This window comes from Aptenodytes patagonicus, chromosome 1 (assembly GCF_965638725.1).
Source record: "Aptenodytes patagonicus chromosome 1, bAptPat1.pri.cur, whole genome shotgun sequence".
Taxonomy (NCBI): Eukaryota; Metazoa; Chordata; class Aves; order Sphenisciformes; family Spheniscidae; genus Aptenodytes; species Aptenodytes patagonicus.
In genome coordinates this window covers 112979909-112996108 of record NC_134949.1, presented here as the reverse complement: position 1 = coordinate 112996108, position 16200 = coordinate 112979909, and the positions used below count along the sequence as shown (strand labels likewise).

Here is a 16200-nt window from a genome sequence, read left to right as displayed (position 1 = left end):
CTGATGACATGTCCACGCTTCAAGAGGAATCTTAGCTAGCTTAGTTGATATTGCATAGCCTTTTCCACCAAGAATAGTAGCTAAAATACTTTCTTGTTTATTTTCTCATGAAGATTATAACCATTCATGCATTGGTATACAGGGTGGAGGATAAATGAAAGAACCTGTGTTCCTTCCCAGTTCCATACACATCACATGAGCCAGGCACAGTCTTCCCCAGAAAAAACAATGTCACTGCAAGTCAAGTTCTTTTTTTAATAAACTAAGCCGAACCTTTCTTCTAAAAACAGTGTTTATGTTGGGAGGGTGTAAGATTATTTCATGTAGGAAAAAAACAGGAAACTGTTACTACTACCAGGATACACAGATAGAAGAAAAAAGAGTAAATGCTGTGATACCTGTCTCTTCTCAACAAGCTCATATGCCACAGCCAATCTGCAGCAATTATGGCTCTAGCGAAGAGGTTTCGATGTCATGTCTTCTTGATAGGTTTCTCACAGCATGCCTTGGAGTTTTTTCCATACCTCACTACACGGAAAATAAAATGTGTCTGGCAAACATTGCTGCAATCTCCTACTAGCTCCCCCATTTTAGCTTTGATTTATAAGGGTATGCAAGGGATATAAATACTTTGAAGACCACGAGGTTGGGGGGGGGGGTCCATATGACATGCATAGTTAAAATCTCACACACCTGTATGTGCTGTACAAGTGGTGACAATATTACTTTAAAATTATTTCTGGTAGATGGTAGTCTAAACAAGAACATTAATCCCAAGAAGTTTTCAGAAAGTATGTTTTACTGGAATTCCCTTAAATCTGTAAACATCATTTATAAGAGTTGTTACTGAATGCGCCTGTGTTTCTCATTTTCCTTATTTCTTGTTGCTTTGACAAATGCAGAAAATTGGAGAAATGGAGTATTAAATTTGAAGGGGAGGAGGAGAAAGGAAACAGCATCAAATGTACTTTTGACCAACATGCTTTGAAACACAGCCAGGCAGTACCCACCTCTTTGCACATTCACACATGGTATCCACAGCACTTCAGATTATTCACTTTTAAGCAATGAGTGATACAGTCATTTGACAGCCTGTTAGAAACAACGTGAATGAAAGTAGCATTGGCTCTAAAATTAGCTGCAATGTTTTACCATGTCTTGTTTTTGAAAGCAGACTTTTATTTAATACTTCCCATGCTTGCATTTTGATTTTCTTTTCATTAATTGGTTTGATTACGTCCTTTCAAAATTCAGCTATTAACCATTTTGATGTGACATATGACTGCAGTGATTTTCTGATATTGATATTAGTCTGTTCTGCAGTGAAGGGTAATTAATCACGCTACCCAAGCACTCTTCCAGCAGGGCTTCCAGAGGGACCAGTTTTGTCCCCTTTGCTGAACGTAGACTGTGAAATTATCCTAGGAGTTAATGAAGTGACAAGGATTCTATAGGGTATCAGAAGTATTTTCCCAGTGGATTTATGTCATTGCTAATTTTTTTAATGATTACAGCATTTCTGGTGGGTGTAGTAATTTTGTCTGATTAGAATGGTGTGTAATAGAAATCCTAGTCTTGAATTAGTGTAGTTTGGACTAATATTTCAAAAATCTTGCAAATACTCTGGGAGCGATAATTTAATGGTGGGAATGTCTGTCTTAAAAAGGCCAATAGTCTTTCCAAACCAAGGCCTATTTTAAATTAAACTGGCCACAGACTCTTCCATTCCTCTCTGAAATTTGAACCGTCATCTTGTCAGGGGCCTGTAAAGATGCAGGTGTCCAGGACATCGATATAATTTAATAGTCTGCCTTATCTATGCCTGACAATAAATAATGGGATATTGCCACTGAGAACCAGAGTAGTCTGTTGGCCTTGATTCAAAATATTTGCCAGTGCTTCAAAAAGGAGCATCAAATGTTGTCAGTTAGCATCTCACCAGTAATGTGGGTTTACCTATATTGCCCTGAAATGTAATCCTGTTAATAAGATAGATAAGGGACAGGCTGTTTTTTGTCAAACACCCATGAATGGAGCCATGAAAACAATTGTCTCCCTCTGAACGTATCCTTGGCATCCCCCATGGCAAGACTGGAAACACTTTCTCTTCCCAGTGATACTGGTGTGTATGCATTTGTGTGTGGGTGCTGGTTCTTATACTGTACTTCTAACGGAAACAGTGCAGCTGTATGCTTTTTTTTCACCCCTTCAGCTCTAATAGAGCTGCCACCTCTTCGTATTTGTCCTGGGAAATGGCATATTTGTGTGGTGACATTATATTACTGCATTACGACATGATGTTATTAACTCACTGGTGCAATGTCATTATGTACTGAAGGAAAAGCATGCCAAGAAAACAATTTCATCACATGGCAGTCTAGCAACGCAAAGTCATATGAAGGGGCCTGTGGTAAATTCAGGCCTTTTACCCAGGCAGCTGGTTTGCCTTGCAAGCTACGGACCAAACTGATGTTAGCCAATAAGGTGCAGTGAAATCCTAAACAAATTGTAACCCTAATGTGTTTGATCCTTTTCTCTCATATTTTCTGTACTTTATTATGTGATGATGCCAAGAGGCCTCCAATCTCAGACACTAAGCAGTTTGAATTGTTACTTTGAATTATTACTAATTGATTTTTCCCTGTCTTATATGTGTGTGCATGTGTGTGTGTGTGTGTTTGTTTTGTTTTCCAACCAAAACACAGTCACTTTCCAAAGAGGAGATGGAGGACTAATGAGCAATGGAAGGTACGTTTCTTTGTATAAAGGTCTTTCCATCCTGTTTATTTTTAAAATGAGGGATCTGAAAAATGCTGTAGGTGATGTACTTGGGTAATAACTGATCATTTGGAAGATTGACAATGCTAGGAGGAGTTAAGTAGCTTACCACAAGGTTTAATGACCTATCTGTTGTGCACTTTGGAGGAGTCAAGCCCAGATGTTTCATATCTCCCAGATGCCCTGAAAGAAATGAGTAGTAAATATCACAAGGAATGTGTTCATTTGTTACTGGGATGTTTATTGCATTAATTAGACATTAGCAAATGAAGTTGCTGTTGTTTAAGACTCCTTATTGGCTCCCCCTAAATTGCTGTGAGTGAACAATTACACTTAATCGATCACGAAATAAATGATTCATGGATGATGAATAGGCTGTAGATTGATAGGACTGGATTCCACAACTTTGGCTACTCAATTGAAATTGATAAAAGCTGATAACGGGCCCATATATCCTCATCTATTTTCCCTTTGCCAATATGGAGATTGTAATTAGGCCCTGGTAATAACTTCCAATCTCCCGTTTAATCAATATTTTAGCAAAAAGAGATTAGGCCTAATGAGAGTGAGTAGATGTGGCAAGAAAGCGGCTGGGTCTTCTTATTGCCGTTTCCATAGAAACCTATGTTTCTCTTAGGGATTGTGCCAGGCAGGGGTCTATAACATACAATGATCGGAGATGTTGCTCCAACTTCATGAGTGCATTAATAACCTAGAAAAGCTGCGGAACTGTGGGTGGTTTTTTGTTTTCGTTTGGGGGAAGGGAGTGTCTGCAGGAAATGATTTCTTTTCCCTGTTAAACACAAACAGTCCACCTGCCTTGCTAAATTTCTGGCTGTTTATCCTGGGGTGAGAGAGACATGGTGCCTTATGGCCTGAGCGTACCTTCTCTTTCAACATACTCGCTGTTTAATACTGCTCTCAAAGCTGGGAATTACAGGGATATAAAAGCCATGCAGTAGTGGCAGGTAAAGATAGCTGTGGACTTTCCATTAATCTTACTCAAACCTGTTTGCCTCTAAACCATCCAAGAGTGCTCAGAGAAAGAGTTACCAGCCTGTAGATGACAGGCGTGCATTTGGGATGCAAGGGAAGGAAGAAATAGTAGCCCAAAGTCCTGGAAATGGCTGATACGGAGCAATCAGTTTGAGCGATGGCTCCCTTGAGGTGGTAATTTATCATGCAGCCCTGGTGTAGGATCCTGTGATGGTGCTGCCTAACCCCTGTTTCACACAGACAACGGAGTTCATTTGGATTCTGGCAGAATCATGACGGATGCCTAGTCCCACTTCTACTGACAAAGTTGATTTGTATATATCCTTAATTAACTGTTCCACGTCTTTAAATCATCAAAGGCTACACAATTTTAATTTGAAATAAATTAACGTCTTCTAAACTCTTTTTTACCTATGGTGTTAGAACAGTCAGATGGTCTCTTTAATCACTATTTGTCTCACAGATATATTAAATTTTGTAAATATATATATATTTGTATGTATACCTTTTTTTCTCATTCTGCTTCAGTCGACCAGGTCTGTTGAATGCAAGTGACCCCAGTTATCCTTGGCTTGCAGACTCTTGGCCTGCCACAAGTCTGCCAGTAAACAACAGCACTAGTGGACCCAATGATCTTGGCAATTTCGGTCGTGGAGGTAGGTTTCATTTTAAGTCACCATATAGTATACAATAGGTTTCTGTTAGTTAACATCTATGATAAACACTGTGTAATATTTTTAACATTATAGTTCTTTCTATGTTTGACTCAAGATTTGATTTAAAATTGACTTTAAAATGTTCATTTTGCTTTGTCTCTTTCTACTTCTTTAAAGTGAAGGTCTAGTTTGTAATTTACCCCACAGTGGTGAGACAGGGTCTGCTTATCATCTCAAGAGAAATGTATTTGTTGCTCAGATTCATTCTCTTTTGTGTGGAGATGAGCAATCTGCTGTGCAGGGCGATGTAGCCAGGGATAGAGGATGTCCGTAAGAGCAGAGAAGAACTCGGGGGATGCAGGAAGGATGTTCCTTCAGCAGAAGAAGGACAGAAGAACATTGTTGCTGTCAGCTTCCCCATCCCCTTCCTCCTGAGGGACTGCTCTCAGTCTCAACCATAACCCATGAAGAAGGCCTCAAAGGTCTTCAGAAACTTTCCTTCTTATTGGAGGAAAGAATACATAAAAGGGAACTATTTAGATTTTTTAGGGGTTTATTTCCATTTTGAATTGAAGGAGGCCCTTTGGGGAGATGAGGTAATGATTTATAATTATGGTGATGAATCTTTAGAGGGGTTATTTTCTTTCAAACTTTTTATTCAAATGGGAATTTCAAGATGTATGATTGGGATTTTCAAAAGTCATAATAATATTCACATCTCTGTGTTACTTCCTTGGTTTCTGTGGTGTTATAACACAGCTAGTTCTGCATAGTGGTGTTCAGAACAATGCTTCCTAATGTAAATGAGTATATAAATATTTTAAAGACATAAAAAGTAAAAAAAAATCAAGACAACTTTATATATAAAAAATACATTAAAATGCAAAAAATCTATAAAACCATCAAACTGATGTGAAAAGAATTCAGTTTTGAACTGTACCAGAATCTGCTTCTGAAAACCATCCCTCACATCGGTTATACGTTCCCATGCAAAACTTCTTGCCTGTGGTTTGACTACTGTGACTTCAAATTACAACAAAACACTCTAGATTTATTTTCCATATAAAAAAGTTGTAAAGCTCTTGTCTTACAAAAATATTATAAAGTAAGCAAAACTTTTGATAATACTTAGAAGGCAACTGAATAACTGCCAGCTTCTTTGTTGTGAATATCTTGAAAATAAAACCCTTCAGTACTTTTCCATCTTTCCATAAGCTCACATAATACAGAAAAATTACCATTTTCTTTTATCATTTGGCTCTATACAACTGAAACTGGAAGCATGTTTTAAAGCTTTTGGCATCAATGTGGATGAGGCATAGGTCCAAATTTGTCGAAGAGTTGCAACAGTTATATTTGGAATTTCAGCAGCTTAATTCCACCCATGATCTTTACAGTTGAGCTCACGCTTTTATTCTGGCTGTTTTGGGACCACTTATCCCTATCTGTTTCAGCAGTTGAGTTTGGATGCTTCTGCTTTAAAGATGGGTTAGAAGTCAGAAGTCTTTTAACATGGATTAACTGTATAGATAGAACTTGGGCCTCTTTTACTGGTTAAAAAGTCTGTGATAATGTAAAAGGTCTGTAAGAATTTTGAAAACATTAAGGTGGCAATCAGTCACTCTGGAAACTCAGAAGCTGAGGCAGGCAGTTCTAACATTACCTTTAAGAGTGAAATCCACGTTATGTCCTACATAGGCATTTGAGAGCAAGGGGGTGAGTGGGAAGCACAGGTTAAGTTTGGAGTCGCGTAAGGCCACGAAATGGTACTGCGTCTCCTGAGGCAGCAAGAAAGAGCTTCCCTCAGGAAGTACTTCAGCACTATTTCATTTATCTCAAGAGTTACAAAACAAGTTGGATTTTGGAGAGTTTTTGGGAAAGCATCCAGTGGGAAATGTGTGTTCATCTTTGATCTGAAATGTACAGTGTGGTTTTTTTGCTATGACAACTTGGTGGGAAAATCACACTTGACTTTTACTAGGTGATTATGGCACTGTGTAAAATGGCACTTTAATAGCTCTTTGAGTGCTTAGTGTATACATCTCATTGAAGTCAAAAAAGTAATCTGTGGTTGTACTGAAAATTCCCAGAATGTCTGGAGAACCTCAGCTTATTAGTAAGAATGACTGAAAATTCTTGGCTGGTGGGAAGCTATGCAACTTTCCCTTCAAGTGTGTGCAAATGTATAGTTCCCCATTTTAAAATGACTGTATGGAGATGATACCTTTTCAGTTGCCAGCAACGTGCTCTAAAAGATAGATATATGTCTGGGTACTTTAGAGATGAGCATTTTGCTAGTTTGTACTTCCGTGAGTCTGCAAAACCAGCACAGACAGGTTGAGCTGGACTTACTTCATTTTATACATCAACAACAAATTTTTACTAAACTTCAATCCATTATACTTTGATGAAACCAGTTGTGGAAAGGAAAAATCTTCATATTGCGGATGAAATGCAAGGAAGGTAGGACTCCACTTGTCTCTCACATCTCATGCTGTAGTTGCATATAGATGCTTTTATGATTGTGTACTGCCCCTAGAAAGCACATTGGATATGTGCAGATAAATAGTAATAACCTGATTTTGAAATATGACCTGTAGCTTGCATTAATTGTAAATTTTTTGCACTTAAAATTTATCTGCAGATATAAGTTAATACAATTAAGGCATTTGAAATACTTGATTGTGCCCATTTCCCTGTTGTCTGCAAAACCAGATCATGCAGATAAACCCAAATTTAATCTCTGTTTCTGCAGTCTCTCTACTGAGCACTTGTTATTGCCATATTTAGTGCTAATATTATGTCGTTGCCCTGAGACTGCAGATGTTATTAGGGTCCATATTAAGATGTTCACTGTTGCACACATGAACGCAGTAGAAAATAGTTCTGTGGTCTAAATGTTCATCCCAGGAAAAAAAAAAAACAAACCAAACAAAAAACAGTGGGAGGAGGCCATGGTATCATATCCCATTGCTGAAAAAGCCTTGAGACAGAGGGCAACTGTATTCCCTGAGGTTGCACAAAACCCACGTCTGAGTCTGGGACTGAGCCTAAACCCTTGTCTAGGTGCAAGAATAATCTTTTCTCTTTGGGGCTTACGGTCTGTGATACCTAGAATGGGTTCTGAACATCCTCACTATAGGAGTATGCATTATCTCAAGTACGATCTAACAGTTGGAATCCATATCTGCCATCTGGCTATATAAAGCAAATGGCATATAAATGACGCATTTTTCTAACAAGTAAATTCCAGAATGGATTCAACTTTTCAGAGTCTAAATAAATTGTAAAAATAATACCATTTGATATATTGACCTCTAAGAGAGCAGGAAGAGGGTTATCTGCTGAGCTGTGGTTCTCCTTGGGACATCATGCCAGTCATCATTAGATTCTTCACACTTCAGTAGTCTCAGCTTCTAAATCTAGTATTCCACCAGCAAAGGTCACTACAATGTTTAGTAAGGAGAGAGATTGCCAATCTAACTGATTAAAAGTACAAATTACAGTGTGTGATAGGATTCAAAAGATGTAGAAAAGTCGACAGATATTTAGTTAAATATGCTGTTCTGTCTTTCAGGTAAATGTACTGGAGCATTTGAACAAGTCGTTCTCCATGTGACTGATCACTTACATCCCTTCAGAATAACAGATTTTCTTTCACATATCAGGAACAACTTGGTTTTGTCAGGTTTTTCTTTTGTTGAAAAGGAGAAATGTACTAGCTAATGTCAAAAAGAAAATTAGATAAGCTGATGCATAAAACTTCAAGGAAGTCAAGGTGTTGCCCTTAAAAAATTACTTTGAGAGCTTTGGCATCCATTTAAGAGTTTTGCTACATATTTGCTGGGAAAGTTTCCTCTGTCATTTGTAGATTCACTCCTTTCATCATTTCCCTGAAGCCCAGACAGTTTCATTGGTTCTGACATAGAGTGAACAATTGAAAACATTCTTCAGTAGAGAAATATTCCAAACTTCACTTTCACAGTTGAAGGTATGGAAAAAAAAAGATGGTTTTAGGCAGTGAGACGTGAAGGACAAGTGGCAGGCCTGTCACAGATGCTGATAGCTTGGCGATGGTTGTACATCATCTTCCCTTCGTTGGCTCATGGACCTGTCTCAGCTGAAATGCAAACGTGCAAAACGACACATTTATTTTTCATCTTAAACCTTGATACTTTCAGGCTTCCTGTGCATCAATGATTTGTTTCATTCCCCTTTGTTTCCCACAGATGTGCTGCCACCAGTGCCAGGGCAAGGAGATAAAACCGCTACTATGCTTTCTGATGGAGCCATTTACAGCAGCATTGACTTCACCACGAAAACTAGTTACAACAGTTCCAGCCAAATTACGCAAGCCACACCGTATGCCACCACCCAGATACTGCATTCCAACAGCATCCATGAGTTGGCTGTCGACTTACCTGATCCTCAGTGGAAAAGCTCAATTCAACAAAAAAATGACCTGATGGGATTCGGTTACTCTCTCCCAGACCAAGGCAAAGGCAACAATGGTAACTACAGCTCTTATTTTCCGGAGCCCTTGGCTTTATACTGTATCATCTATGCATGAATTGGAAAAACCTTTTTAGTATGTGAGACTCTGTTCGTATTTACCGTAACTAATGCTTGCATACCTTGCATGCATGCTGAACCTCACACAATCACAAAATATATTGTTCTGCGCTTTTAATCCCCTTTGTCCTGTGCTAATCACCAAGCCATCTGCCTTCCACTAGGCTAGGATAGGTATACATTTAAAAAAAAACATTAAAACTTGCTGCCCCACCATATCTGCCGTTGACTTGCTAACTGCATGTGTTGCATGTGCTTGTGCTGTCAACTAATCACACGATGCCACTGTGACCTTTGCCCTTTAACCCTTAGCCTTGCTTTACATCCCTGACTACCGCGTGGCTGAGGGATTGGCTAATAGATTGCCACACAACCAGTCACAGGATTTCAGCACCACCAGCTCCCACAACAGCTCCGAAAGGAGTGGCAGCCTCTCAGGTTGGTTCCACCGCCGTGGGTGGGTGAGGGACGGAGGGGTGTTGGTGAGCAGCTGGCCAGGGAGGTGGAAAACCTCCCAGGTGCACTTTGCGGATAGGTACGAAGGTGCCTGCCCACTGGAACGTCAGCGAACGGCGTCACGTTGGCCTTTACTAAAAAAAAAATGCCTTTTGCAAAACCTATTTGGAGATAATTGGAGAATCCTCCCAACCAGTGCTTCTCGGCGCAGTTGCAAACCTTGCCTTGTCACATCCTTTCCCTGACAGCACAGTTCATGGAGCAAATATATTTCCACATCAATCCTCAGTTTATAGGTCTCCCCACACTGAACTTCATGAGGAGATTAATATTTGTGTTGAGCTGTTAACAGATTCCCCACTCCCACGAGCTGTTTCTAAATGTTGTTTTTCAGTGAAGCAGCTCAGAAATAAATGTAGGGCCTTGCAAGATGACTGGGGTTTCAAAAATTGTGCCAAGTCTGCATACAAACAGAACGTAAATTTTATGTGTGTGCTGCATGTTATATTGGAAACATGACACATTTTCATTGGATGAAAATGATTGTAGTACATGTGGTTGTGTATTATATTTAAACACACCTGTTTCTTGATTTCTTTAATTTTGCTTACTTGTTGCTTATGTTATGTATAACTGTCATTTTTTTTTCAAAACTGAAAAGCCAGCAATTAAAACGAAAGTCTGCTGTTTCACTTAACTGAAATATGAGAGAGCTGAAGGGACTTAAATTTCAAATTCGCACTATATCCGTAGCTTTTTGAATTTCCACTATAAGTTGGAGCAATCGTAACAGTAACAGATCAACCCTAGAAATGGCTTCTTTATGTCAATTTCAATGACTATTCAAATTAAATGTTGAGATTAGAAGCCTATAATCATTGGCCTGTAACTCAAATAGCCAAATGTGTTTGCAAGTCTTGTGTTCTCATGGGGAGTATTAGCTGATTTGAGTGAGATCGAAAAATAGGCTTATGGCATTGACAGAGAGGTATCTGGGAGCTCAGTTCATACGATACTTCAAGAACGTTCTTGTTCCTTGTATGTGAGATGTATTGGCAAATAGCTTAGGAAATCGGCTTGCTCCTCTGGCTGCATGAAAATGCAGAAATTGATATGCTGAGGTACATATGTGCCAGCTATCAGAGGGCAGTATCACACTTTAGATGTGTTGACAGCTACAGCTGCCTAAGAATTTTCTCAGAAAATACAAAGTTTCATTGGAAAATGCCAGTTGAACAAAAGCTGGACTTTGCACAAATATTTCAAGTGAAACATCTTTTGTGTAGTGTTTCTCAGTTTGAAGTAAATTTTCTGATGACACACGGAAACTTCAGGTTAGCCAGTCTTTCTATGGCCAGGGCACTCCTGTTGTGATCAAAGCAGCTCACACCTGGATGCCCCAATGCTCAGATGAGCGTCAGACTATTGGGCTGCAGAGTCAGTATTTTTGCTCTCCCTTGCCCACTAATTATATCTTTAATACCGGCTAATTATGTCTGTAACACATAAGAAACTGGGGGAGACCTTCAAATGGTCCGATAATTAGAGCATCACTGGCGTCAGAGACCAGCTTTGATTGCGTAGTCCCCATTGGGGTGATCAGGGACTTGTTCTCTCACTTCCTTGGTTAGTACTTTAAGTACTACTTATTATTCTGACTAAGTTTCTGTCTCTCTCAAATGAATATCATGAGAAATCCTGTTCCACTGTGGAATGGAAAATAGCTAAAAACTCAACTGCTTTGTGAGGCAGGGAAATTTTGTGGCTGTACTTTGCACAGCTCCCAGCTTATGTCAGTGCTATGATCATGAGCCCGACTGGCAAATACTTTTTCCAGGACCTGATTCATCTAGAGATTTAAAAAATATAATTGAATTTCAGTGTGAGGAGACACTGAAACATCAAGCATCATTGCTATGGGGAAACAAGGCTTCAGTGCAACAGTTTTCAAACACACACCAGGCATTACGTATTAGGTGTCTGTTCCACTAGTCTGACAGTGGAGTAACTCTGCCCATGGGGACAGAAGAGAAATCTCTTGCTCAACTGTACTGCTCAACTGCAGGCTGCTTTCCCTACCGGTAATGACCCTGGAGGGCCTTTCTTTTATTTCTTCATCTGAACAGTTCCTCAGCTCTCTGCTTCACTCTTTCTAATAGCTCCGTTATCTTTGACCTTTCTCTCCAAAACCCCCCAAATCCAAGTGACTCCATACTAGCACCCCACACATCCAACCTCCATTTTAGCAGTCTCCTAAGATTACCAAGATGCTACACTTCCAAAATCTTCCTCTCCACCTCAACTAATCTCTAAGCTGAAGGTCTTCTCTGCATTTCTCTTCTCTGAGTATTCCTAGTTTAAATCCCCCTGCAACTCCCTCTCTCTCTCTCTCTCTCACGCATGTGCTTTCCTCCCAAAGCAGCCCCTCCTGCCTTAGCTCTTGTTGGCTCCTACTCCTGCTGACTTTTCAAAAATTCCCCCGTGTCCCACAAATTAAAATTAATGTACTTCCTTTGTACTGTTCTGTGACCCTATTTCTAACTGCGCTTTCTGCCATACCTGTGCTTTGAAAGCTTCATTTTCCCTCCAGAAGGCTCGTGTATTTGTTCCTTCATTGCCACCATCACTGCGGTTTCTTTTCTGTTGATCAAAATGTTCTTTCCCTTTTCAAGAAAGCTTCCCTCTCTGCCAGGCTATGAAAGGAGGGAAGAGCCTGTCTTGCATCCTAATAGATGGAGTATCAGCTTAGTTCGCACATAGTGAATGACAGGGTCTTGGCTGGACTTACTATAAATACTCCAAGACAAGGAAGGAAGAGCTCTGGTCTGGAATTGACTAGTGGAAAGCAAAGTCTTGTTTGCAACATGCTGCCAGCCAGGCTGATTAGAAACCTTGCCGGACTTGTTGCCTGTCTCTAGCAGCCACAACAGGAGGTGAAAAGAGAAGTCTTGGCTACTTCTGACTCACAGAATCACCTTATTTCTTCCCTCTCTATTCATTCCTGTTTTGGTCCAGCTGACATTTGGTGATAACAGAAGAAAGCCACTGCCCCTCAGGCAAAAAGTCCCATGACGTGTTTGTCGCTATTGCTAGAATTGCACCTCCTTCTGGATGTGTCTATGCCTAAAGCTAGAGCCGTGGCAAGAGTCGTGGTGCCTGCCAGTGCACACCGTGCCACGCTGCCTTGCAAGTCAGTTGTGATTTTTTTCATTCATTACTGATGAGAACTTTTTACGTTTTTGTTTTTTTTTTGGCTGATCCTTATAAATCAGCAAGAGGCGTCAGTGGGTAAGATGGATTAGACTGTGCTTTTTGCAACAGGCAAGGGATGAGTGATTGCCATCTGGTTACCCCACTGAAAAAGCATATGACAAACCATTCTTCCACCCAACAACCCAGAGAGTTTGAAAGCCACAACAAAATGGCAATAAATAGATGGGTCTCCAAGCAGTCAAGGGATTTGAAATTTTGTGCCATTCTTCCTTCTTAAAGAATTCCTGACAAGAAAAAGAGGAGTCAGGGCAAAATAAAAGAAGCGAAACAAGTGGGAAGAGAACTTTTTCTGTAAGATCACTTCCCCACAAATGGAAGTGTCTCAACTGGAGGACTGGGTACAAGGACAATAAGAAAAGAAAAGAGGCCTTAAGCAAAATGCATTGCTCACCTCATTTCTACTAGCCTCCTCCATTAGAGTTGTACATCAGAAATAGAACCTCTTCTCCGTAGAGGCACAAGGTATTTGAATCCTGTGAAACAGACAGTCCTAAAACATTGCAGATGACTTCCTGATGTTTTAAAAAATGGAACTTAGCAAATTCCGATCAGCAAAACCCTGTTTCTTTTTGTTTTGACAACTTACACTTGTCATTCTGGCTGAAAGATATTGAGTCTAATGACAATTTTTTTAGATTATGTCCTTAACCTCTGTGTTTTCCACAGAAAAAGATTATGCAAAACAGTGTTATAAGCACATTGGATTCTGACATTTGAAATAATTTGCTATGGTCTATTACATTTTTATCTAACAGTGAATTTAAGCAGACATGAATAAATCAGTAAATGTATTTCTGATATAGCAAAACATGTCTTTCCTTGGTTATGCACTGCTGTGGTGCAAATGTATGGAGTTTTAAAAGGAAGTGATTTTCAGCAATTACTCAGAATATTTTTCCATTCCATTCTATTATTATTTATAACCTTGTAACAGCATTAGCACGTTGATGCTGATTCTGCTGAGATATAAATACATCTTCTTTTTTGGGGCATGCCATCTGGAATCAGAATTCTTTCAAAGAAATGTAAATAGCTAGCTTTTTTCCCCACATTATATCTCTAACATTTTATTTTTCTTTTTGGATTTGCAGGTGGCAAAGGAGGGAAAAAGAAGAAAAACAAAAATACTGCCAAGCCCCAGAAAAATAATGGTTCAAGCTGGGCCAGTGTTCCCCTCCCACCCCCTCCTGTGCAGCCGCTTCCAGGCACAGAGCTGGAACACTATGGGGTGGATCAGCAAGAAGCAGGGTAATTTTCTTCTTTTTCTTTTGAAGAAAAATTTGTGGTTTGCAGAGATGAGGCGCTTTTTAAAAAAAATTTGCTAAGTGACGATGTTACTCTGTTTTGTTTAAAATAAAAAAGAGAGAGCACCTTATCCTATAGACTTATTCAAGGCTACGGAGGAGGAATGTTTGCATATCTTCTCTTGATAGTGACTGAAGATGGAAATAAAAGTGACCTTGCTTCATCATCATGTAGGGCTTCTCTGCTTACTCATGCTGAGAAGTATCTCACTTCATAGGCAGCTTAATTGAATTCTGTTGGGACTGCTTGCAAATGATGGGACTCAGAGTGAGTAAGGATGACATAATCTGGCTCCTTGTATTTTTTCACTGCTTTGATGTTTAAAAATATTAGAGCCAACAGAACAAAAAACCTCACACTAAATTGGATTAATTTTAGAAGATCTACCAGTGGATAATAATCTTCTCATCGGCTTTTAAAAGAAATTTCACAGTTGAGGAAGGCATGCTATTTATAGGCCTTTTTTTGTTATTTAAACAACTCTTGGGTTTCTGGAACAGTACACTTATTTTTGGATAGCTTAAACTTGTTCTCAAGGACACAAGATCACACAAGAAGCACTAAATGAGAGGAAAGAGACATTTCCTGCACAAAGAACAATTATGGAATGCTTTTTAAAAAGTGAAATTATGTGAAATACCAGGTTATCAAACTCTGGAGGAAAATCAGAATATATAGAAAAATAGTTTACCGTAGTCAGCTCTGTTGGAGCCTTTGAGAATCATTGTTCTGTCAGGGACAAATTTCTGCCTGTTTAAACACATGGATTAATCAATATTTCCTAAGGATGAAACATATGTTTTAAAAATCATTGTAATAGCTTTACTGAATAAAAATATTTCCAGTGTTATCTCTTTTGTAAGCATGAATTGATCATCACTACTTGTATAATGAAAATTAGAAGAATTAAATATTAATATTTGAGTGTCTACCAAGTCCTTCAACTCTTAAAATGAATAATAGCTAACTGTGTAAGTCAGCGGAGTTCCTTTTAAAATGAAGGTTCATTCAGGCTATATTAGAGTTAGAATTTCAAAGCAAATGCAAGGGAAAATGAATAACCTTACTGATTGTAAGTGTTGTTTAAAAGTCAAGGCAAAAAGTGCATATAATCATTATGTTCTCTATTCTGTTATAAAAAGCTAAAATAAATTTAAGATGGTTTCGCCATATAATATTTGTCTTTATCAGTTTATATCCTTAAAACACATGTGCAGCCATTTCACTAAAATAATTATGCTATAGAAGGCAAACAACTTGGATTTTCTTTCAGGACAATGAAATAGCATAAAAGGTAAATGGAAATACCTTCTAGAGAAATCCCTTGTGACACAGGGCTTGACTCCTCAGTTGCAAAGTATCTGTTATTGAGCTGGAAGGAACGATGTTGGTCACCAAGACAACACTGGTTATTTAAGGATAAGGTAATCACCCGCCTTCCAGGTTCCCAACAATTCAGACTTAGTTTTTCCTCTGATTATCTTTTGAATTACTCTTCTCTGGTTTTTGTAATATCTCATTAATAGTGGTTGTAACAAGACGTTCTAATGTGCATTTTACCGAACACAAAAAAAATTTGAAGATTAGCTTACAGTATCAGTCTTGAGCTACAGTAATTTGCAACCGACTTTACTGAAACCAATGAATCCGCAATGCCCATACTTCCTGAGGATGTATCCAATACTAATGGTTGTTCTGTATTCAGGGGTTGATCTTGTTCCTGTGGTTTTCAACATGCTAAAATGGAATGAATCATAGACTGCATTCCTTATGTTGCCTTTAATATTGACATATTGGGTAAAAAAAAAAAAGAAAGCAATTTTTTTAAACTGTTCTGTTTTTCTTGATTTGCTTTGATGTGTACTGTGTATGACAAGTTCAATGTGTTTTAATTTTAGAATTAATTACATGCAGATGTAATTATATTGTAAATTACAATTGAAAAATGAACTTCCAGTCAGAAAAACTGAAGACTTTAATAAAGTTCTCACAATGTGATATGAAAGGTGAACGTTTAGAGCAATAACATAAGGAAACTGGCATCTAAACAGAGACTTATTTTTCTGTGCATGTCTTCCTGTAATTCGAATTCAAGTGTGAGTTTCATTGGCATGAGTATCCCAAATAAACTAAACAATTTTGACACCTGATTTTGCTTACTAGA

The 16200-nt window shown here is 38.8% G+C and overlaps 1 protein-coding gene across 14 annotated transcripts in view; it reads left to right on the top strand.

The window, feature by feature from the left end:
* Positions 1–16200, top strand: part of ROBO2 (roundabout guidance receptor 2) — a 484548-nt gene that overhangs the window by 430600 nt on the left and 37748 nt on the right. For 8 of the 14 annotated variants that reach the window (XM_076352000.1, XM_076351933.1, XM_076351906.1 and 5 more), the window contains 5 exons: positions 2706–2748; positions 4303–4430; positions 8660–8941; positions 9315–9440; positions 13823–13979. In XM_076352000.1, coding sequence (XP_076208115.1) covers positions 2706–2748; positions 4303–4430; positions 8660–8941; positions 9315–9440; positions 13823–13979 — 736 coding nt within the window. The remainder of the gene's footprint in view (positions 1–2705; positions 2749–4302; positions 4431–8659; positions 8942–9314; positions 9441–13822; positions 13980–16200) is intronic. The other 6 variants (XM_076352017.1, XM_076351963.1, XM_076352008.1 and 3 more) reach the window with 1 other exon arrangement.